The sequence below is a fragment of the Emericellopsis atlantica genome, assembly GCF_019669845.1.
Source record: "Emericellopsis atlantica unplaced genomic scaffold F5Z01scaffold_7, whole genome shotgun sequence".
Lineage (NCBI taxonomy): Eukaryota > Fungi > Ascomycota > Sordariomycetes > Hypocreales > Bionectriaceae > Emericellopsis > Emericellopsis atlantica.
This window is the reverse complement of record NW_025764709.1, coordinates 822,614-845,793: the sequence shown is the minus strand read 5'-3', so window position 1 is coordinate 845,793 and position 23,180 is coordinate 822,614. Positions and strand designations below refer to the sequence as shown.

The 23,180-nt window shown below is 55.0% G+C and overlaps 6 protein-coding genes and 1 non-coding gene across 7 annotated transcripts; 5 read left to right on the top strand and 2 right to left on the bottom strand.

Annotated features, from left to right (window-relative positions):
* Positions 1-870: 870 nt before the first annotated feature.
* Positions 871-7,084, top strand: F5Z01DRAFT_650239 (fatty acid synthase subunit alpha). Its single transcript, XM_046263152.1, has 3 exons — positions 871-1,739; positions 1,792-6,734; positions 6,786-7,084. The coding sequence occupies exons 1-3, from the start codon at positions 1,217-1,219 to the stop codon at positions 6,894-6,896; spliced, it is 5,577 nt and encodes a 1,858-aa protein (XP_046120394.1). The 5' UTR covers positions 871-1,216; the 3' UTR covers positions 6,897-7,084.
* Positions 7,085-8,026, bottom strand: F5Z01DRAFT_650235 (uncharacterized protein). The gene is made up of 4 exons (XM_046263151.1): positions 7,864-8,026; positions 7,655-7,795; positions 7,551-7,601; positions 7,085-7,486 (listed from the first exon to the last, which is right to left on the bottom strand). The coding sequence occupies exons 1-4, from the start codon at positions 7,864-7,866 to the stop codon at positions 7,292-7,294; spliced, it is 390 nt and encodes a 129-aa protein (XP_046120393.1). The 5' UTR covers positions 7,867-8,026; the 3' UTR covers positions 7,085-7,291.
* A 158-nt stretch (positions 8,027-8,184) lies between these two features.
* F5Z01DRAFT_618697 (uncharacterized protein) lies at positions 8,185-10,107 on the top strand (the record flags this gene model as incomplete). The annotated part of the gene is made up of 2 exons (XM_046261050.1): positions 8,185-8,540; positions 8,634-10,107. The coding sequence occupies 2 exons, from the start codon at positions 8,185-8,187 to the stop codon at positions 10,105-10,107; spliced, it is 1,830 nt and encodes a 609-aa protein (XP_046120392.1).
* A 1,078-nt stretch (positions 10,108-11,185) lies between these two features.
* On the top strand, positions 11,186-13,164 carry F5Z01DRAFT_618497 (major facilitator superfamily domain-containing protein; the record flags this gene model as incomplete). The annotated part of the gene is made up of 3 exons (XM_046261037.1): positions 11,186-11,453; positions 11,511-12,173; positions 12,236-13,164. 3 exons carry the CDS (start codon positions 11,186-11,188, stop codon positions 13,162-13,164), a joined length of 1,860 nt encoding a protein of 619 aa, XP_046120391.1.
* Positions 13,165-13,474: 310 nt separating this feature from the next.
* On the bottom strand, positions 13,475-20,148 carry F5Z01DRAFT_618375 (uncharacterized protein; the record flags this gene model as incomplete). The annotated part of the gene is made up of 5 exons (XM_046261031.1): positions 13,475-16,781; positions 17,201-17,229; positions 18,126-19,373; positions 19,421-20,029; positions 20,080-20,148. 5 exons carry the CDS (start codon positions 20,146-20,148, stop codon positions 13,475-13,477), a joined length of 5,262 nt encoding a protein of 1,753 aa, XP_046120390.1.
* Positions 17,196-17,288, top strand: F5Z01DRAFT_t34. The gene has a single exon. It is a non-coding gene; the product is annotated as a tRNA-Ser (tRNA).
* A 477-nt stretch (positions 20,149-20,625) lies between the features above and the next one.
* On the top strand, positions 20,626-21,954 carry F5Z01DRAFT_618662 (uncharacterized protein; the record flags this gene model as incomplete). Its single annotated transcript, XM_046261043.1, has 2 exons — positions 20,626-20,850; positions 20,905-21,954. 2 exons carry the CDS (start codon positions 20,626-20,628, stop codon positions 21,952-21,954), a joined length of 1,275 nt encoding a protein of 424 aa, XP_046120389.1.
* Positions 21,955-23,180: the final 1,226 nt, after the last annotated feature.

Below are 23,180 nucleotides of genomic sequence, written 5' to 3'. Positions count from 1 at the left end.
TAAACCACTTTACCGATACATATCAACAAGTTGAACATCAACAATAGTGCACCCTCACTGTGCAGCTTGTGCTATTAAATTGCCAGGTCTCTAAAGAACTCTGCAGTTAAACTGGCTGACTGTCTTGAGATGCAGTATCAAGGCACTTCTGATAAGACCTTGACTACTGATAGCTCTCCCGGCTCTCAAGCTGTGAGGTTCCGAACCCTGGCAGGGGTGCGGCAGCCAGGGACTGGACCCAGACTCCGGAAGCCTCCCGTCATTACGCAGCTGCGGCGGTCTTCATGTTGGAGGCCACTGGTCAGCCCATCCGAGTTCTGGCTACGTATCTATTACAAGTAGATTCCAGAAAAGATGCTCACACCACCATCAGCTCGTGCCGTCCGGATAGTGATGCATGGCTTATCATGGACCGATAAGAAAACAGGTTCAATGAAGCATGAGCCCCTTTTGAGGGATGGGGGTTCACGATGATGCCCCAAAAAAACCCGACATCGATTCGGGATCCCGGGGAATGAGAAGCCTAGAAGGCACGCTCAAAGACACGCTTGACCTAAAAAATACTAGCGTCCCATATGGTTGAGAAGGGGTGCCACGGCTTTTGGAGGGGCATGCAGGCTGCGCAGGCCGCTGTCGCTCAGCGGGACACCACGGCCAGCTGCGGTCTGGAAGGCGGTGACGCCTGTTGAACTCGTTCAGGGTCGCGCCTGGCATGGGCGAATATTTTTCTGGTGGTGCTACAGCTCGCCAGACCGCCACCTGTGATTGGCTGGCCTCGTTCAACAATCAACTTTCATGCTCCACCGACTGGACCATCACCGGTTTGACTTGTCCTAACAATTCCGTACTGCCTCTGGGCGACCAACCTTGACTCGACCATTCCGTCGCCCACCTTCGTTCGTTTACTCCTACTCGAACTTCCTTCCCCTCCATAGTTCATCCCCCATCCTGTCAAGCTCTCGTCGGTGGTCGAACAGCACATACTTTCTTCACCTGTTGCTGGCGATTGCTCTTCTGTAATATCTGCTTTAATACCCGCCTATAATTCGACCACTACGGGCCTCGCATCCCCATTTCGCGAGTGCCATTGCGCTTCGCAGACAAGTCTCACCGAGGAGACCGTCTCCCCCGAGTGTCATTGAGTTGACAGCTCGTCACGAAAGCCCACTACGACTTCCTCAAACCCGAACGATCGATATCCTATAGTACCGCCATCATGCGTCCCGAAGTGGAGCAGGAACTGTCTCACACCCTGCTCATTGAGCTGCTGGCATATCAGTTCGCCTCGCCCGTGAGATGGATTGAGACCCAGGATGTCTTCCTAGCCGAGAAGACCGCTGAGCGCGTGGTCGAAATTGGTCCAGCTGACACCTTGGGTGTTATGGCCAAGCGCACGCTAGCCTCAAAGTATGAAGCCTACGATGCCGCAAAGTCCGTTCAACGTCAAATTTTGTGCTACAACAAGGATGTCAAAGAGATCTACTACGATGTTGATCCTATCGAGGAAGAGCCAGAGCCAGCGGAAGGTGCCCCGGCTGACGCTCCTGCTGCTGCTGCCTCCTCAGCAGCTGCTTCGGCCGCCGCAGCTGCGCCTCCGCCCCCTGGCGCAGGGCCAGCAGAAAAGGTACCAGACGAGCCTGTTCAGGCCGTCGACATTGTACGCGCTCTTATTGCGCAGAAGCTCAAGAAGCCTCTTCTTGAGGTGCCTCTGAGCAAGGCCATCAAGGATCTCGTGGGCGGTAAGCTGACTTGGTACCGACAATTCGAATCAGGACACTAACATGCACACAGGCAAGTCCACCCTCCAGAACGAGATTCTGGGTGATTTGGGCAAGGAATTTGGTTCTACCCCCGAAAAGCCCGAGGACACGCCTCTGGACGAACTCGGTGCGTCCATGCAAGCCACCTTCGACGGCAATCTGGGCAAGCAATCGCAATCGCTCATTGCGCGCCTGATTTCCTCCAAGATGCCTGGAGGGTTCAACATCACAACCGCCCGCAAGTACTTGGAAACAAGATGGGGCCTTGCTTCTGGACGTCAAGACGGTGTCCTGCTACTGGCATTGACCGCGGAGCCTGCCGCTCGTCTAGGCTCGGATGCTGACGCCAAGGCCTTCTTGGACGATATGGCCAACAAATACGCCGCCAATGCCGGCATCAGTCTCACAACGGCATCATCAGGAGCTTCCGCGGGAGGCTCGGGTGGCGGCATGATGATGGATCCCGCCGCGATCGATGCTCTCACCAAGGATCAAAGGGCTCTGTTCAAGCAGCAGCTTGAACTGTTTGCTCGCTATCTCAAGATCGACCTGCGTTCTGGAGACAAGGCGCACCTGGAGTCTCAAAAGTCGGAGAAGATTCTTCAAGCCCAGCTTGACTTGTGGACCACTGAGCACGGTGAATTCTACGCCTCAGGTATTGAGCCCGTTTTCAGTCCTCTCAAGGCTCGTACATACGATTCATCATGGAATTGGGCTCGCCAAGATGCTCTGAGCATGTACTACGACATCATCTTTGGCCGCCTCCAGGCCGTCGACCGCGAGATCGTGAGCCAGTGCATTCGCATCATGAACCGCTCCAACCCCAAGCTGTTGGACTTCATGCAGTATCATATCGACAACTGTCCCACTGAGCGCGGCGAGACTTACAAGCTTGCCAAGGAGCTCGGGCAGATGCTGATTGAGAACTGCAAGGATGTTCTCAATGTTTCTCCTGTGTATAAAGATGTTGCTGTCCCCACCGGCCCTCGCACGACTGTGGACGCGCGTGGCAACATGAACTTTGAGGAGGCCCCCCGTGCGAGCTGCCGTAAGCTCGAGCATTACGTTCAGCAGATGGCTGAGGGTGGCAAGATCTCCGAGTACGGCAACCGCACCAAGGTGCAGAACGACCTCCAGCGCATCTATAAGCTCATCAAGCAGCAACACAAGATGTCCAAAACCTCGCAATTGGAGATCAAAAGTCTGTACGGTGACGTTCTCCGCTCGCTCTCGATGAATGAGAGCCAGATCCTCCAGGAGAAGAACGGCAAGAGCAGGAAGATCAAGGGTGTCACCAACAACAAGGGCAAGGTCGAGACTATCCCATTCCTGCATCTCAAGAAGAAGGGTCTTCACGGCTGGGACTACAGCAAGAGGCTTACTGCCTCATACCTCAACTGCTTGGAGGATGCCGCCAAATCTGGCGTTTCCTACTCTGGCAAGCACGTCCTCATGACTGGTGCCGGCGCTGGCTCCATTGGTGCAGAGGTCCTCCAGGGCCTCGTCAGCGGTGGTGCCAAGGTTGTTGTCACCACTAGTCGCTTCTCCCGCGAAGTCACCGAGTACTACCAGTCCATGTACTCGCGTTACGGCTCTCGCGGCTCGCAGATCGTCGTTGTGCCCTTCAACCAAGGTAGCAAGCAGGATGTTGAGGCCTTGGTTGAGTACATCTACGATTCCAAGACTGGTCTTGGATGGGACCTTGACTTCATCGTCCCCTTTGCTGCCATTTCCGAGAACGGCCGCCAGATTGACAGCATTGACTCGCGCTCCGAGCTGGCGCATCGCATCATGCTGACCAACTTGATCCGCCTTCTCGGTGCCGTCAAGGCTCAGAAGACGGAGCGCGGCTTTGAGACTCGTCCTGCCCAGGTTGTCTTGCCACTGTCCCCCAACCACGGCACTTTCGGTAACGATGGTCTGTACTCTGAGTCGAAGCTTGCTCTGGAGACGCTCTTCAACCGTTGGTACTCCGAGAGCTGGGCCAACTACCTCACCATCTGCGGTGCTGTCATTGGCTGGACCCGTGGTACCGGTCTTATGTCTGGCAACAACATTGTAGCGGAAGGTGTCGAGGCCTTTGGAGTCCGTACCTTTTCGCAACAGGAGATGGCCTTCAACTTGCTCGGTCTCATGTCGCCAGCTATTGTTGACCTTTGCCAGGTTGAGCCAGTATTTGCTGATCTCAACGGTGGCCTGCAGTTCATTCCCAACCTGAACGAGGCCATGACCAAGCTCCGCAAGGATATCATGGAGACAAGCGAGGTCCGCAAGGCTGTCACCAAGGAGAGCGCCATCGAGAACACCATTGTACACGGCGCCGATTCCGAGATGCTGTACAAGAAGAAGACCATTGACCCCCGCGCCAACATCAAGTTCGACTTCCCTCCTCTGCCTGACTGGAAGACCGAGGTCGCTCCTCACAACGAGACCCTGAAGGGTATGGTTGACTTGGAAAAGGTTGTGGTTGTTACTGGTTTTGCTGAAGTTGGCCCTTGGGGTAACTCGCGCACCCGTTGGGAAATGGAAGCCTATGGCGAGTTCTCCCTCGAGGGTTGCGTCGAAATGGCTTGGATCATGGGCCTCATCAAGAACCACAATGGTCCCATCAAGGGTAAGCCTTATGCTGGCTGGGTCGATGCCAAGTCTGGCGAGCCAGTCGACGACAAGGATATCAAGCAGAAGTACGAGAAGTATATTCTCGAGCACTCTGGTATCCGTCTGATCGAGCCTGAGCTGTTCGATGGTTACGACCCCAACAACAAGCAGCTACTGCATGAGGTTGTTATCGAGGAGGATCTCGAGCCTTTTGAGGCTTCCAAGGAGACCGCCGACGAGTTCAGGCGCGAGCATGGCGACAAGGTCGAGGTCTTTGAGATCCCTGAGAGCGGCGAGTACACCATCCGCCTCAAGAAGGGAGCTGCCCTTTGGATCCCCAAGGCCCTTCGTTTCGACCGCCTGGTCGCCGGACAGATCCCCACTGGCTGGGATGCCAAGCGCTACGGTATCCCCGAGGACATCATCTCCCAGGTGGACCCAGTCTCCCTGTTCCTCCTGGTCTCCACTGCTGAGGCCCTACTGTCCAGCGGTATTACCGATCCTTATGAGTTCTACAAGTACGTCCACGTGTCGGAAGTCGGCAACTGTGTCGGTTCCGGTATGGGTGGTGCTGCTGCACTACGTGGTATGCACAAGGACCGCTTCCTGGACAAGCCTCTGCAGAACGATATTCTCCAGGAGTCCTTCATCAACACCATGGCTGCCTGGGTTAACATGCTGCTGCTCTCCTCCTCGGGTCCCATCAAGACCCCCGTCGGTGCCTGCGCCACTGCCGTTGAGTCCGTGGACATTGGCTACGAGACCATCATGGAAGGCAAGGCCCGCGTCTGCCTGGTCGGCGGTTTCGATGACTTTGGCGAGGAGGGTTCGTACGAGTTCGCCAACATGAAGGCAACCAGCAACACAGTCGACGAGTTTGCGCATGGCCGTACTCCCAAGGAGATGTCGCGTCCCACCACCACTACCAGGAACGGTTTCATGGAGTCGCAGGGCTGCGGTATGCAGGTCATCATGACTGCCAAGCTTGCCTTGGACATGGGTGTCCCCATCCATGGTATCCTTGCCCTGACCACGACTGCCTCTGACAAGATCGGTCGTTCAGTGCCCGCTCCCGGTCAAGGTGTGCTGACCACTGCCCGTGAGCACGCCGGCAAGTTCCCCTCGCCTCTGCTCGACATCAACTACCGCCGCCGCCAAATCGAGCGCCGCAAGAAGAACATCAAGCAGTGGCAAGAGGACGAGCTTGAGTATGTGTGGGATGAGGTCCAGGCTATGAAGGCCCAGGGCGCCGACTTTGATGAGTCTGAGTACGCACAGGACCGCATTGCCCACATTGAGAAGGAGGCGGCCCGTCAAGAGAAGGAGTTGCTGCGCAGCATGGGCAACAACTTCTGGAAGAGTGATCCTAGCATCGCGCCGTTGCGTGGTGCGCTTGCTACATGGGGTCTGACAATTGACGACCTCGATGTCGCCTCCTTCCACGGTACCTCTACCAAGGCGAACGACAAGAACGAGTCATCGGTTATTTGCCAACAACTCCGTCATCTTGGTCGCTCCAAGGGTAACGCAGTGATGGGTATCTTCCAGAAGTACCTGACTGGTCACCCCAAGGGTGCTGCTGGCGCCTGGATGATGAACGGCTGCCTGCAAGTGCTCAACTCTGGTATTGTACCAGGCAACCGCAATGCCGACAACGTCGACCCCATCATGGAGGACTTTGACCTTATCGTCTACCCGAGCCGCACCCTCCAGACCGACGGCATCAAGGCCTTCTCCGTCACCTCTTTCGGTTTCGGTCAGAAGGGCGCGCAGGCCATCGGCATCCACCCCAAGTACCTCTTTGCCACGCTTGACGAGGCAACGTACAGCTCGTACTGCGCCAAGGTTGATGCTCGTCAGAAGAAGGCTTATCGCTACTTCCACAACGGCTTGATCAACAACACGCTCTTCGTTGCCAAGGCCAACTCGCCTTATAATGATCAGCAGCTCAGCAGCGTCTTGCTTAACCCCGATGCCAGGGTATCCAAGGATGCCAAGTCATCTGAGCTTACATTCGCCTCCAACTTCATGAAGCAGTCCGAGAAGCAGGTCACGTCGGCTCGTGCGAGCGAGACCCAGCAGGTCATGGAGGCACTAGCACAGAAGGTTACCAACAAGAACAGCCAGGTTGGTGTTGATGTCGAGGACATCTCCTCGATCAACATCGACAACGAGACGTTTGTGGAGCGCAACTTCACTGCCAACGAGATTGCCTACTGCCAGAAGGCGCCCAGCCCCCAGAGCTCGTTTGCTGGCAGGTGGAGTGCCAAGGAGGCTGTGTTCAAGTCTCTGGGTGTTGCCAGCAAGGGCGCTGGTGCCGCCATGAAGGAGATTGAGATTCTCAAGGACGATGAGACTGGTGCACCAATGGTCCGCGTAAGTTCTCTTCACTAGCTCATGACGGGGAATCCCACTAACAGTGCTTAGCTCCGTGGTGAGGCTGCTGCCGCCGCCAAGAAGGCTGGTGTTCAAGACATTACGCTTTCCATCTCTCACTCGGATAGTCAGGCTATTGCTGTGGCTGTCGCCAACTTTTAGACACTGCGTTTCGGGGGGCTAGATGTATACAAATGATAGATTTAGGGGGGTTTCTCTGGTGTGGCGTTCCGCGAACTGGTTGTGTTGAGGACAGAAGGCGATGTACTGGTTCACAAGCATCTGATCTACGCCGATGTAATTACGCAGCATGAGGAGGAAAGCGATTTTATAGATTCCACGTTCTAAAGCTTCCTGTGCTTGACGCTTTGTGCCCTGGATGATTTGTTTTGCAAAACCTCCCCCGACAAGAGCCTTGCCGGTTCGCCAGCCTATTTGAGGCTCGAAACAGCAGACACGCTGCTCCCTCGCCGGTATACCACATGCGATAGCGGCGGTTCGTCCACATGTGCCTGTCACCGGGGTATGGCTCGAATCCTATTGTGAACTCGTGTCGCTCATTGTCCCCTGCCACCTCGTCCTCGCCCACGGCCGCCACCACGACCACGTCCACCTCTGTCGCCACCGCCGCGACCGCCGTGATCCCCTCTTGACTGACCGCCGCCTCTGCCGCCTCGGAAACCGCCGGATTGGTTTTTCTGTTGTTCGCTCACAATGTCGACAATTTCGTCGGGCACCCGAAGGTATTTGATCTGGGGCACACAGCGTTAGTCTCCAGCGCCATTGATTGTCCAGTCGTTGAGCATGGTTGCGCACATTGTTGCCTTTGACGTATACTTCTGGTAACCGCACAAACTTGTCGCCCTCCTGGTCTCGTGTCAGTAGCTGCCGCTTCCCAGAAAGACATGGGGTCAACGCACGGGACTTGTTTGCACGACTTCTTTGAGCGTCAGGTTCATCCAGTTGTCGCAGTTAACGAGGTGACCGTTCAGCGTCTCGCCATTCTTCAGCTCCACGAGCATCGGGTGCCCTTGGGCTGCGTTGAGTAGACCGAGGGGTAACTATGCGCGACGCTGGTCAGCTTCCGGGCTGTGCTTGCTCTGAGGCGCATGCGCGATTGGTCTCGTACCATGTTCGATTTGCCCAGCAGCTTGTGTGGCGTGCGCTGGAGCTTTCGGTTTGGGGTGTGGGCGAGAGTGGAAGGTGATGATGTCTTTGGCTTGATGGACTTGGGACCGTGTTTGCGTTGAGGACCCCGCCATGTGCATCGCCCCGCTTGTAGATACTACACTTGACTTACCCTGTAGCCATTAGTGCGACGATTTCGAGCGGAAGGCTTCCGCACAGCTTGCTCATTGCAACCACCTGGAAATTTGAGGAAACGCGCGAACGAACTCCTGCTCAGATCTCCCTCCCATCAGGTCACTCTCTGTTGGTGTACACGCACGCGATGAGAGGCGCACAGGTGGTCAATGATGGCTTATGGCGCTGTCTTTGCCCTTCCTTCGACCAGAGATTGCTCCAGACCTCTGTGCGATCCTTTACGACGCGACGATATGCTCGAAATTCGACGCAACACACAGCGCGACGACCATGGACGCAACAGCGCCATGTAGCGAAGCAACTGTACTCCACAGCCGCTTCTGTGGAAACGAACTCGGGTGAACATGCAGATCAACCGCCTACAACGCAGCAGCCTGCCGAGACCTTGGAGCCATCTGGATCCGAGAACCAACAAGAGCCGTTGCCCGTCGAACGGGTCGAAGACCCTTCTGCCATCAAGGTGCTCCTGAAGGTGAAGAGGCTGTTCCCCGACGAGCTCTGCGAGTCTTCGGTTGACGACATCCTTGGTGCACTGGAACGATTGCGGAAAAGACCAGATATGGAACGCTTCAGCAGCCAGGACATACCAAGCCAGGCCGTCAATCGACATGAGCGCACCATGAAGCTCATTACACATCTCATCCAGCGACGGAAGTATCCTCCGTCCTTGTTCATATATGAGTGCGTCATGGACGCCATGGTGGAGGCCCAGGTTTCCACGTTTGCGGTACGCAAGCTGCTCAAGGAGATGGAGCGTAACGACATTCCGCCATCCGAGTACCTGCTCAACAGCGTCTTGCTGTTTCTGACAATACATCCGGACTATGCGTTGCGGTCGCAAGTGCTCGACACCTTGGAGCGCCAATGGCATGCGATCAGTGACGATGCGCGTGCCTACGTGCTTGTTGCGATGCTGCGCGAGGGACAGTTTGAGCTCGCCTACGATGGCTTCGTCTCGGACCTGGAATCGGGCAAGACCTTTGAGCCCTGGGTCTATGACATCTTCGTCGTCGTGTTTGGGCACGAGGGCTTCCTGGACGAGATGCTGGACTTGGCTGCCAAACGCAGGGCCATTACCGCGCAGGACGATGCAGGCACTTTCAATCTGCTCTACTTTACCCTCGATGTGTGCAGTAGCGCCTCGCACTACTCAGGCACGGTCTGGTCCTGGTTGGCTGGGATGAAGGACGACAAGACGGTGCCTTCGGATGGTATGTTGGAGAACGTGCTCGCTACGGCAGCCAGACATGGAGATGCAACACTCGCAGCCGAGGTACACAGCATGATCTCGAGACGCACCCGCATCCACATCCACCACTACGACGCGCTTGTCGAGGCCTTTGCCGGGAGTCAGAATGTTGAGGGTGTCCTGCGCGTGATGGAGATTATGCACGACAATGGCCTGCCGATCTCACGGAAAACCGCCTTGCCACTGACAGAGCTCCTTTGCGCTCAGCCCAAGCTGATCCCAGAGGTGGAAGATGTCATGCGGGAGATTGCACAGAAGCGCGACAGCGGTCGCATTGCTGGGGATATCGTCGACCTCGTGCTTGAAGCCAAGGCCAAATCCACAGGGGCCGAATCGGCTATCGCGCTGTACGAAGAGGCCTTGGCATTGACAGGGCGCAAGCCCTCTGTGGCAACGATTCAAGACATGATTGTCTACAGCAAAGAGGAGGAGTGTAGGTCTCGCTTCCTGGACGACTACAAAAGCCGCGCGACAGAGTTGTCGGGCTCCAAGATATGGCGCAAGAGCCACGCGGTCAAGCTGTTGCAAGCCTTCCTCAAGCACGGAGACCTCGATCTGACATTCTCGCATCTCAACAACTGGCTGGAGCACAAGACAACTAGCGAACCCGATCTCCCTGCGCACTCGCTGCGTCTCCTGACGCATGCTGCATCCGAAGCGCATGACAGGAGGATAGTGGTCACGTATGACCACTACCGTCGCCTCGGGAACCAAGATGCCTTGGAGATCATCAAAGCGACCGTCGACAGAGTCAAGCCGCAAAAGCCAGAAACATTTCAAGACGGAGAGCCAAGTCTATGAAGTGTTCTGCCATATGGAGTGGGCCATAGCTCATCCTCGTCAAGAGAGCGCTTAGACCTGAAACGGGCCTACAACGATGGAGCTCATCTTCGGTCGATAGGGCTGCCATGTGCATGACACCTTGGGGCTGTTTCTTCAAAGACCTATCTCCGGCGCTCCTTCCGCTGGCTGATTATTGAGCAATATGTGGATCGGCCTGCGGGCGGCACCTGTACATAATCCAAGTGGGCCGAAGGTTCCGGCATTTGAGGCTTTGTGCTATAATATTATTTGGCGAATGACAATTGATCTTGGGGAGTCATAGTTCTCGCACGTCAGAGCCAAGCGGGACATTTATGCCATGTTTTGCTTGCAATTGTCAGCATCCCTATCGGGCGATTCGTGCACATAAAAGTCGAGCATTACACTCGGGCTCATTGTCATGGACAGATTACCACGTGGTCAGGCTTTGACTGTGCGAACTGCGCTACTGTATCTCAGAATCATCTAAATGATGAGGACTGGTTTCCTACGGCAGAGGCGGAACCTCTCCCAAGATACGTGTTGGTGACAGCAACTCACCGGCATAGAGTCATCATGGTCAGCCCTAGTCCCCGAGCCCAACATGAAGCTACAGGTCCGTGTCGCTTGCCGACGCAGATTGTTTCTTCTACGGGAGCTTGGTAAGCTTCGGAGTTTGTTATAGTCTTTTAGTCCACCCCACAGGACCATGGCGGTTGCAACATATGGTTAAGCCCAAGAGCTCAATCGTCCGATAGGTCCGATTCCGAAGGAACTGCCAGGAGCCTCGAACTCTGCAGAGCTTATGCCGAATATTAATCAATGATCAATTAATAAGCGTCATGTTCCGCGCAAAGGTAGACGGCTCTTCGCTATAGGTGGTCTTGGAACGGGCGGCAGGCTGAAGCATATATAATACTCCTGTTCTGCACTCCGTCCTATGCAGATACGTATCAAAGACAGAAGTCTACTTGAGCTGTTGACGCCTTCTCTCACGTACAATTACGGACATATGGTATCTGCTTGAACAGCTCATTGCTCTTCCAAGATACGACGCCTTGTCTGGACCACCGCCACAATGACAATCGCAGATCTTGTTCGAGAAGCCCCTTTTGGGCAGCTTGTTCGCTTCCTCACAAAGGACAAGTACTTTCAATATCCTGAGGAGAAGCCTGGATTCCAACTCCCCGAGTGCTGGGTCGATCTCATGAACAACCCAGATCTACCACTTCCCTCCCCTAACCAAGAGCGCTCGTTGTCCGCGGACGACACTGAGCACAAGCGTCGGCCTGATATCGAGAACCCGAGCCCAAGCAACAATAATGAGAAGACCGAGTCGTCAGAAGGTGATCAATCGACCCCCTCTGGCCCAATTCAACCCCAGCAACAACAAGAGCAAGAAGGGGGGGATGAACCTACGCCCCTGGAACAAAGGACGAGCCGCCTTAGTCTACGCCGCACCGCAACGAGCGTCTCTTCGCGGCAGTTTACCAGCGAGCGTCTCCGGGAGGAAGAGATACAGGCGCTGGAGAGGACAGAGACGATCCCCATCGTGCCAAAACGAACCCGCGACGGCGCCATCCTGGTGGACTGGTACTATAGCGACGACGTCGCCAACCCGCACAACTGGAGCAATCGCAAGCGTGCGGCTGTGACGACCATCATCTGTCTCTACACGTTTGTCGTGTACACGTCATCGGCCATCTACACCTCCTCCGAGCCCGAGATCCAGCGCGTCTTTGGCGTGAGCAAAGTCAAGGCGGCTCTCGGCCTGTCTCTGTACGTTCTGGGATACGGCGTAGGTCCGCTCATCTTCTCGCCCCTGAGCGAGATTCCCATCATAGGACGCAACCCAATCTACATGTCGACCATGTGGCTGTTTGTCATCCTGACCATCCCCACGGCGTTTGCGCAGAACTACGCTGGCCTCATGGTGCTGCGTTTCCTGACGGGCTTCTTTGGCTCGCCTTGTCTGGCCTCGGGCGGTGCCAGCATGGGCGACATGTACAGCCTCATCTCCCTCCCCTATGCGCTCATGGCTTGGGTCGCGGCAGCCTACTGTGGACGTACGTATTGGCATCGCGAGGCGCCTCCCCTTCCATCCGGCCTTTGGCTAACTATCATATAGCCGCCCTCGGTCCTCTGCTCTCTGGCTTCGCCGTCCCCGCCAAGTCCTGGCGCTGGTCCCTCTTCGAGTCCATCTGGGCCGCCGCCCCCATCGCCATCGTCATGTTCTTCTTCCTCCCCGAGACGAGCACGCCCAACCTCCTGCTCCGTCGCGCGAAGCGTCTCCGCAAGCTCACGGGGAACCAGCGCTTCATGTCGCAGAGCGAGATTGACCAGCGCAACATGCGCTTCCGGCACGTCCTCGTCGACGCCATCATCAAGCCCATGGAGATCACCATCAAGGATCCCGCCGTCCTCTTCGTCCAGGTCTACACCGCCATCATCTACGGCATCTACTACTCCTTCTTCGAGGTCTTCCCCCTCGTCTACCCCGTCTACTACGGCATGAACCTCGGCGAGATTGGCCTCGTCTTCCTCTGCATCCTCGTCTCGTGCGCCCTCGGCATCGCCATCTACGGCGGCTACCTGTACTTTCACCAGAACCCCCAGATCGTCCGCTACGGCATGCCCGCCCAGGAGGCCCGTCTCATCCCGGCGCTGCCCGCCTCGTTCGGTCCCACCATCGGCCTGTTCCTGTTCGCCTGGACCTCCCGCGCCAGCATCCACTGGATCGTCCCCACGATTGGCATCACCATCTACGGTGCCACCGTCTTCATCGTCATGCAGTGCATATTCGTCTACATCCCCCTCAGCTACCCGCAGTACGCAGCCAGTCTTTTCGCAGGCAACGACTTCTTCCGGAGCGCCCTCGCCGCCGGCAGCATTCTGTTCGCGGAGCCCCTTTTCCACAACCTCGGCGTGGCCAAAGGCACCAGTCTGCTGGGTGGGCTGAGTGTGATTGGTATCATCGGTATCTGGCTGCTGTACTACTATGGCGCTACCCTCCGCTCCAGGAGCAAGTTTGCCATTTCGTCGACGGAGACCTTTTAGGCGATGGTCAGGTTATTAATGATGGGATGATTCACGAGAGGCCCTCGCACGTCAGGGTCCGACATCGTCTCGTTCCGTCAGAAGTGTGGTGCATCGGCAGAACAACTAATTGGATATCTTGGCGATTAAATAGCTATTACTCTTCTTGTTAGACAACATGTATAGTCAGCCAGCCGGCCAGGTTCCCTTCAATCCTCACGTCCGTCCCCAAGTTCTGTACAATGAAAACTCTCCTCGCTCATTTGGGTACTCTCATCGTCATGGATAGAACCAACGCACTCGCTCGACAATCAAAGTTATAGATGTAGACTCAGACCCACCCTGAGCCATCGGATCCGTAGTTATTCTCCGATCCACCAAAGTAACTCCAAGACCCCTGGCTGCCTACTTGCTGCTGCTGCTGGTGGCCTGGTTGTGTTTGGGTGGCGTAGCCTGCGCGCCCGCGGTTCTGAGCGTTGGCCCGCATGTCAAAGTTGCTCAGAGAGGCCGAGTCGGTGGTGGGCTGCCCGTAAGAGCCCGAGCCGCCGAACCCGCTCGCTCGGTCATGTGGTTGCGAAGATCGACTCGAGTCAGACCATGGCCCGGCTGTCGATCCTTGGCTGTTGTACGTAGGGGCCATGGTGGTGGCAGCGTTCATAGACATTGTCGTGGCGCCACCTCGACCCATATCAAACGGAGGGTAGGACGTCGATGTAGTTGCTGCCGTGGTGCGCTCTTGTTGCGAGTATGGCTCATATGCAATGCGGTGGCTGGCATCGTTTGCAGCTGCATTGTTGCCTACATACCGACCATAATCGTTGTATGCTGACGAGGCTACCAGGTCATTATTCGGCGGCGGCGCAGCTTGCTGGATTGGTTGAGTAGCCCCAGGTGGTGGGTACGCACGACTCAAAGCATCGGCGTTGGGGGTCCTGCTTTGGGCTCTCTGGCCTTGTTGAGACATGGCACGTTGCTGTTGCTGCGCTTGGAAAGGCGATCGCCGCGCCTGTGCCTGTATGGCGGCCATCATCTGAGGCGACTGCTGGGGTTGTGCTGGCGTGGCGCTGTTGCTGTGGGCAGGCTGCGCTGCATTGTCTCGCAGTTGTGGCGAGTTCGTTGACATGCGTGTGTTCGATTGCCTGGCTTGTTGCTGTCCTCCCATGGCTTGCTGCGCCAGACTTGGTGACATTGTGCTGTTGTTATTGTTCTTGTTGTTGCTGTTGTTACCAGTGGCCGCGTTGTTCCCAGCCATCCAATTTGAACCGCTGCCAACAGCTGCTGCCCCATGGCCGCCCGAGCCTTGCGGCAAGCTTTGTCGGGAGGAGCTGCCAGCAGATGTCTTGAGACGGTGACGGCCCTTCCCTGGCGACGCCGTCTTTGCAGAAGCCATCACGTTGCCTGAGGTGGTGTTCAATGATGATTCAGGCAAGGTGGGATTAGCACTCTGTGCCATGTTCAAGTTCGCCCCAGAATCAAAATAACCCTGCTGGTCGTGGCCGTGATGACGATCCACGCTCGGCGTCAACATATCAGCTACTGGCATTTGGTTGTAAGAAGACGCATCAGCTGCCGCGACCGCAGCATGTGAAGCGTCGCCTTGTTGACGGCTCCCATCAGTGCCAGCGTGCTCGGCAATATTAGTCTCATCGCCCCCCTCCTCGTCTTCTTCGTCATCCTCGTCTTCTCCTTCCTCGATGGTGATCACGGGTCCTGATTTTCTGGAGACCGGCTTCTGAGGTGGATATTCGCATGGCTGTCCCTCTGATAGACACTCTGAGCAGCTCGGCCGCTCCTTGGGGCATTTGACTCTCCGGGTCTTGCAAGAAAGGCACGATAGTCTCGACTTGCCCAATTTTCTCTGGGACTTTGAAGGCGTCTCGTTAGATCCGTGCACCGTAGTCTGGTCGCCATTAGCTGCCTTGGGTGTCGGTTTGCTCTTGCGGCCGCTCTTTGTGGTTTTGGCATCAGGGGCCAGCTCTTTGCTGGTCGTTGGTCCACTGGGTGTGGCCTGCTGCGCCTGCTCAGTGCTGCCGTCTGAAGACGGCTTGTCCTTGTTGCTTGGGTGAATGATCTGCAACCTTTCTGCACCATACTTTGCCAGCATCTGCACAGAGTCCTGTTGTAAGGCTGGCGATTGGTTACTAAAGATGTTCATCTGGTCAACTGACAGCGAGTCAGGATTGACACCATGATCCGACAAAAGCTTCCTAGCAATGGCCAACCGTCGCGCAGCTTCCTCAGGGGATATGTTGAATGGCAACAAGCCTGTCGCTGGCGCAGGCGGTGCTGCTTGTGAAGACTGCGCATAGCTACCCCAGTTCTGGTCGCCTTGCTCGTTCGGCATCTGCGCCCCAGGATAGTCTGGCGGCATGACGGCTTCTCCGGCTGGGCCTGCCGCAGACTCCTCAGCAGCCTTCTTCTTCTTCTTCTTCTTCTTCTTCTTGTGACGCTTCTTAGGCCGCTCGCCGTCGGCACCAGCCTCTCCCTCGGCTGGAGCACCACGCTTCTTCTTCCGTCGTGTCTCCTGGCCCTCGCCCCTTGGCTCCCTCGGTGTCTTTTGCTTCAGCTTCTTCTTCTGTTCCTTAGCTTGAAGCTTTTGCTGTTGCTGACGCTCGTAGCCAGGTCCAAACACTCTCTCGGGGGTCGGGTAGACCTTGCTGAGCTCTTCCACAGTCTTGTGGAGGAGCGTATGGTCGTACTTCACACTGATGCATCCATTGTTCCGATTGAAAGCTATCGTGATCGAGCCGCGGCAGTCAAACGCAGGACGGCTCATCAGGACTGGGTCGGGTTCGCGCAGGGTACAGTCTCCAATGACAGCCGTTGTAGGATTCTTCGCATTCTGTCGGGTCCAGTGCTGGAGTGAAGCTTTGCAGATGTAACTGAATGTCCAGCCGCTTGAGCCCCTCGAAAGATCTCGCAACATCCAAGTGCTGTGATCGCGTGAACTGAGAGCTCCGATTATGTGCTTCGCTACCGCCCGCTGCAACACCGGGTTGTCGGATTGATTCATGATCGTTTCGCTTGCTTGCACTAGGCGCGTCGTGGTTCCCCCAGTCGGGTCTGCAGACAGGGTAGCTGAGCGCACGCCTCCCAACGATGGATCGACGCTGTTTAGACCCTCCAACGCATCGTTTTCGCTCTCTGTCAGACTCAAATCGAATTGCGCCGAGCTGCTGAGCTCCAAATTCGAGGTGACGTGGTCTGCTCGGGTCTCGTTCGTGTTCTCGTCAAGAATCGCTTGCAGCTTGTCGGCAAGCTCGTCGGCCGACGCGCATTGTTTCTTCTTGGAAGGTTTGGCGCTCGTGTCGGTGCTGACTCCGAAACTAGCCAAAAAGTCTGCCATTTTCACCGGCGACGGCGACTCGACTCCAGAAGAACTGCGTGGTGTTCGCGCGTCAGCTCCGAGCTGGACTGCGCGTCTCGCCCGACGCAACAGACCCTCGAGATACCTCGCGGACCCAGGCTCCTGTCCAGGTGACTGAGTCGATCGGCGCGACGAGGTTCCCGCTGGCGTGAATGGCTCACAAAGGCGACTGCAATCGTCGGTGGACGCGACCAGGCGGTGTTGTGGAGTGATTGGGGGGGCAGGCGGCGTGGCGCATAGCGCCTTCCTCTTGGGTGTGCTTCCCTCGCTTCTGGATGACGGCGTGAGCATTTCAAGTTGGGATGTGCACATGAAAGAGGAAGGAATGAGGCGACAGAGTCTTCTTAATTTGTTCAAAGACTGCCTATAGATTCGCATTTTGCACACGATATCAGCTTAAAGCGTGAAGTGACAGGCAAGTGAGGACAGCCTTGACCACGCGAACCTCAGATGCAGCTGACGGGCTCGCTCGCCGTCGAACCAGGTACAGTGACAGTGCATTGTAAAGTATGAGTATTGCTTCTTGGAGGCTCTGAGCTTCTCGCATAGCCATTTATCACAACCTGCCATGAGCTGTGACTATGGCAGTCGCCAGTGCAAACACCAGCGGAACTCAGTCGAGCAGCGAAAATAAACGTTTGGGGTATATAGACTTTACTTTGGCTGAACCTTCCATCAAACAATAGGCACGATGGCCGAGTGGTTAAGGCGTTCGGCTGCTATTAAGCAAATCAACCGGATGGGTTCGCCCGCGCGTGTTCGAATCACGTTCGTGTCGTTTCTTTTTGCTGTTTTGCCTCCTGGGGCATAGACGGTGTACAAGTACAACGTCATTTTAATTTTTGGGATGCAGCAGTGCCTTGTTCCTTCGACTAAAAGTTCACCAAACTCCAAACCTTTGTTTCCTACCAGGTCCGTTAGCTAGTTGCCCGTTGTCCTCTCCTAGAGCAAGATACTTCAGCCGACTATAATATTGCAAGTGAGCTTGCTTAGGATACAACAGATGCCCTGCCTTTCTGCCCTGTCTTATAGGATGTGTGGTTCATTGGGGTCTCTTTCACGGAAAGTGAGTTGCATCTGATAGTCTACATACATGTGGATTCAATGAAGTCCTCCATCTCCAGATACTACGCTGGAAGCAACAGGCCAAAGTTATTGTAGAACAGTGCAAGATAGTTCAGTGAAAAAGAACATGATGACAGCTTGAAAAATGAATTTGTCGATCTCAACTGAATGCCATGATACTCGCAGCCTGTTGCCCATTGCCTAGTACTCCAACAGCTATGCTATCCTCGAGGTCGTTTCCACGTCAATCAACCCTGCTCCATGGTAGTAGATTGCTACAACAGCCGGGGAAGGATCCGAGAAAGTCTAGGTTTCAACGGACATCTGAGCATGCCTCGATTCGACAAGAGGGCATGAACAGTAACCCTTTCCCATGAAGACATTAGGCTTCCAGCTGCCTGTTCACTTGCGTGATGACGGATTCCAGATTGCTCTTAGTTGGTTGCCCGACTCACATCCTTGTCATGCCAGAAGGCAGGCCAGTTGTGCAGCCATTGATCGTTATAATGCATTGTTGACAAAACTATGGGTGTCAGGAAAGCTTTTCCACCCATTGTTCCACTCTCTCCACGAGATCCAGCTTCCTACCCGAGGTGCTCAACCCCTTTGCCTCTAAAATGTCTTTTAACTGGGCGACAGTCATCTTGACAATGCCGCCGCTCTCCACTGCGGATTTTAGCTGGGGGAGGGTCAACCCAGACGTCGAGGGTTTATCTGGACCACCGCGGGCCTTCTTGGACGCTGGGCGTTCAGGCAATTCGCTGTCTGCTTCACGCTTCACAGCTCTGGTTGCCTGCGCATTCTTGGCATCTCGCTCCAACGTCTCTTGCCATTCCTCTAAATAGCCCCCGGCTCGTTTGCTGATTGCCTTGTACTTGGGCTCTGTCGCATCCTCAGCCTTCTCGGGGACCTCCTCCTCCAAGGCAAGGGCTTGCAAGATCTTGTAGTGCCACTGCAGTGCCGGGTTGGGATACTTGGTCGGGTTGTACATCGCTTTCGGCAGCTGCAGTTGCTGCACGATGACGCGCATTTGTGTCTGTAGCTCGTCTGAGCTCCGCGCAAACCCGTCTGATTCCTTGATGCCCCTCAAATCATCGGCAAAGGGCAGCGGATATATCCAAAGGCCTGACGGCAGGTAGGGCGTTCCGCAGTCGTCATCCGCCTGCTCCCTTGACGGCATGATTGCTGCCAAGATTGGTTGCGCATTGGCCCGCGTGATGCACCAGGCAACGCCGACTTTGTCGTCTTTCAGGAGCTTCTGCCACAGTGCGGTATACACACGCGTCGAGCCGACATAGTCCTCCTCGCTTGGGAAGATGAACGTACTCTTCTTGACGCTAGCCCACAAAGGAATGGTACTCCGTGGCTTGAAACCGATGATGCGGATGACAGGCGAGCCGAAATCTCGCAGCTTCTTCTGTTCTTCGGGGCTAAAGCATACGTACTCGCCACCGAACTTGTATGCTTTTTTGATATCGGTCTTTCCCACTGTGCGAGCGCTGTCCTCGGCCACCCTCGTCGTTTCACCCACCGCAATCTGTGGCTTTTCGCCGTCCAGCCAGATGTAGCAGGTGCGCGCGGGTGTCTGTCGGTGAAGTACATTGTACCCCTTGACGGAGATTCGCAGTCCGGGCGCAATCTCGAATGGGAGATTGGAGAAAAGAGATCTCTTGGCGGTTTGTTTTGAGTTGATATTGGAAATGAGGGAGTTCAAGAGCGTCAGTCCGTCTCCTGATTTGGAAGACCGAACCTCTGACATGTTGGCTTCGCCCGCGAGAGGGTCTTGGTAGATAATGTCCTGACAAGGTCAATCCAGCACAGACAACCAACGACCGCCCGACTTACATCGTAGAACTTCTCGATGCGAAACGTGTTACCTCCACGAGTGATGGGGAAAAGATCGATAGTGACACCCAAGTCGTACAAATCTTTGGCTCGCACTGCAGCTGCTTGGCGGGCATCTTTACTTGAGGAGTGTGGGTTGTCGTTGTCCGTCACGATGAACAAACGACGACTTCCAAAGTTAGCTGCTTTAGTGGTGAAGATCTGGTTCGCGCAAAACAGCACGTTTGACATGGAGACCTGTTCCTCCGATGGTTTCAAGACTTCGTCCTCGTCCTCCCCTTCCTCCACAAGAGCCTTCAGTGCCTTCACGTCCTCGGCCGCAGGTATATCCAGGTCAGTGAAGAGATAGCAATGAGGATACCCTAAGCCGCTACTACCGTCGCCATCGTCATGGAATTTGGATTTTTCGGTGCCGAATAGCAAAATGCCCATCATGTCTTTTGGGTTTGAAATGATGCGCTGCTCCATGAGATGGTAGGCACATTTCAGCGCTGCTTGGACCGGACTGTCTCGGTCCGCTTTCTTAGAGTCTGATGCTGGCGGAGGTTGTAGGATAGATGTGCTAACATCGATAGCGATCAAGATTGCATCCTTTTGCGCTTTGTAGCTCTGTGGTGTGTAAGTGATTGCGCGTCTCACATAAGTAGCGGGCCACCAACTGTCTCATCGATTTCCTGGTCTTCCTCATCCTCCTCCGGGCGCTTCCAGGAATTGTCTTCGTTGGCCATCTTGGTGTCAGTTCATCAATCAATGTGATGAGAAGGACTGTAAGATTCACATCGTGAGATGGTGAATTCAGATGCATTTCCGCCAAGGCGTGTCAGAGCTAGGCAACAAGCACGCGCCAAGCCAACTGGGGTCGCGGGAGCTGGCGCGAGATCACGTGGTCTATGACACACGGCTTACTCTTGGGAAGCGACGATTGGCAGACGTGCTTGCTAAGGGTGACTTCTGTTAACGCGTTCTGATGCTAGCTCTATCAAGTATCTCCGAAACGATGATCCTCGATGCCGACGGCAGCTCGTGAAAGCACCGATCAGTCCACCTCGGAGGTCCAGAAATCCGCGACTGCATCATCGAAGGAGCGCCATTCCGGTCTTTTCCAATTTTCTCAACAACTCGCGCTACTTGCCAGAGGACACCTTCTCGACACGTGCAACACTCTAGAATACCTTTGACGGCTCACCGCACGGTATTTTGCCGCCATGGCGTTCCGCTTGCCGTCACAGATGCCCAGGCGCATCTGCGCAAGCAAGTCGTCCAGTTTCGGCCTTTCTCAGCTGAGCAGCAGAGCTCGCGGCCTGGCAACTGTGGTACCACCGGTGACACAAGATGCGACCGGATCCAAGGGACCAACAGCCATGGTGTTCATGAACATGGGTGGGCCGCAAACCACAGATCAAGTCGGGGACTTTCTAAGTCGACTCTTTGTAAGCCATTGCAATCACTACAGACCTATTGCTCGCTCAGCTAACCCACCAAAGTCAGACGGTGACCTGATTCCCCTTGGAAGACTGCAGTCCTACATCGGCCCCTTATTGTCGAAGCGAAGGACACCGAAGATCCAGAAGCAGTACAGCGACATCGGCGGCGGTTCACCTATCCGCAAATGGTCCGAGTACCAGAACGAAGAAATGTGCAAGATTCTCGACAAGATCTCCCCCGAGACCGCGCCGCACAAGCCGTACGTCGCGTTTCGCTACGCCAACCCCTTGACGGAGCACATGTACCAGCAACTTCTAGACGACGGCTTCGGAAAAGGGCGCGGTGGGCGTGCCGTGGCCTTTACCCAATATCCTCAGTATTCCTGCTCGACAACGGGCAGCAGTCTCAATGAACTGTGGAAGTGGAGGCACAGGCTGGAGTCCAAGCACAATGGAGGCGAGGGGGCGATCAATTGGAGCGTTATCGACAGGTGGCCTGTGCACCACGGTCTCGTCGAGGCTTTCGCCCAGCACATTGAGGCCAAGCTGGCGGAATACCCTGAGGAACGACGGAAGGATGTTGTGCTCCTGTTCTCAGCGCACAGTCTGCCCATGTCTGTGGTCAACCGCGGAGATCCGTACCCAGCAGAGGTCGCGGCGACAGTGTACGCTGTCATGCAGCGCCTCAAGTTCTCCAACCCATACCGCCTTTGCTGGCAGTCTCAGGTCGGGCCGTCGGCATGGTTGGGTCCTCAGACATCCGACACGGTTGAAAACTTTATCAAAAAGGGCCAAAAGGATCTGGTTCTGATCCCTATTGCGTTCACGTCGGACCACATCGAGACACTGTACGAATTGGACCTGGAAGTCATCGGCGAGTCTGGCCATGCGGACACGGTGAAGCGAGCTGAGAGTCTGAATGGCAGCCCAGTCTTCATCGAAGCTCTGGCTGATATTGCCAAGAACCATCTGGCCAGTGGGGAGTCATGCTCGCCGCAAATGGGGCTGCGATGCCCTGCCTGTACGAGCGAGAGATGCGCTGTTACAAAAGAGTTCTTCGCTGGCAAGCAAGCGCAATCGTATCCTGGCGATAAGGTGCTGGCCCAGTAGTGTCAGCTCATAGACTGTACAATTATTGTTTCGTAAGACGAAAATACATGTAGCGCCTTTGTGTATCAATATGGCTTGGAATATGTCGATGCTGTTCCCTGTTCTTAATGCTCGTAGCCAGCTATCCGAGGCGTTGTCACATTTATTGTTGGCTTCGCATTGCCGGTGAAACAAATAGGCAATGCACTGCTGATCTTCCCAATCCATAGTTGAATGGAATTCTGCATCGAGTTTCCGAAGAAGCTCACCATGAAACAATAATACAATTGCACAATTACAGTCACGATCAGACCAACGCGACTTGTGGGTAACGCAACCCCTGGCTTACCCTGAACGATCCGTGACACTGAGAGCTACCCATATGTCCGAAAATTGCTGCAGAACAAGGACTCAGGAGATCGGTGTAGATTCTTTAGAAATGTGCCGTTTTGTTTTAAAAATATTTAGCAAACCGCTCCGATTGCCAAGCAGCTGCCATGTTTCGAGGCCAGTTATAAGTCTTGGATCTGATGATACTTTCAAATGTTGCTCCATCTCGCACAGTGAGGAAGAAGAAACGAGTATTGCTCATGTGACACCAGAAAAGCGACACCGCAAATGCTGAAATCGGACAATCCAAGAACAGACCATTTTTGCACCATTGAGTTATTGTGACCAAGGAGTTAACAGCTCAAGACAAACAAGTTGAGGCCTGACGAGCCTATCTCTATCTAGATTAAGTCATGGCAGTGATCAGATGCCGACGGACAACCAAGAGCTCTTTACCCGAAATGTACTAGCTTCAAGTGAGGGACCTTGCGCTTGGGCCGTGAAACTGGCCCAAGCTTCCCGTGGCTCAACGTGCCAAATGCCAATGCCCGGACGAGGGTGATGGGACATTAACGGCGCAACGGCGCACCTTCTCTAATGCGTCCAGCCGTTTACGAAAATGTGTCTTAAGTTCGATAACATTCCGTGACTCTGAACGTGGCTGGCGAAGCAGCCGTCTCTCCGTTCGTTACGGAAATTCCTAACTTGGTCTCCCAAAGATTTCGTATTACGGGCAGAACATGATTGCAACGAATGGGGAGCCACCCTCCGCTGGCATTTGATCCCCATGGCAGTGGAGCTCGTGGAGACTAGCCAGAAAAGGATTAGCTTCCCTTGAACCCCTTTTGCTGGAGGAGCAGATCCCAAGACAGGGCAGACAAAAGTTTTGCAATTGACTGCAGAATAGCAGTGTAAAG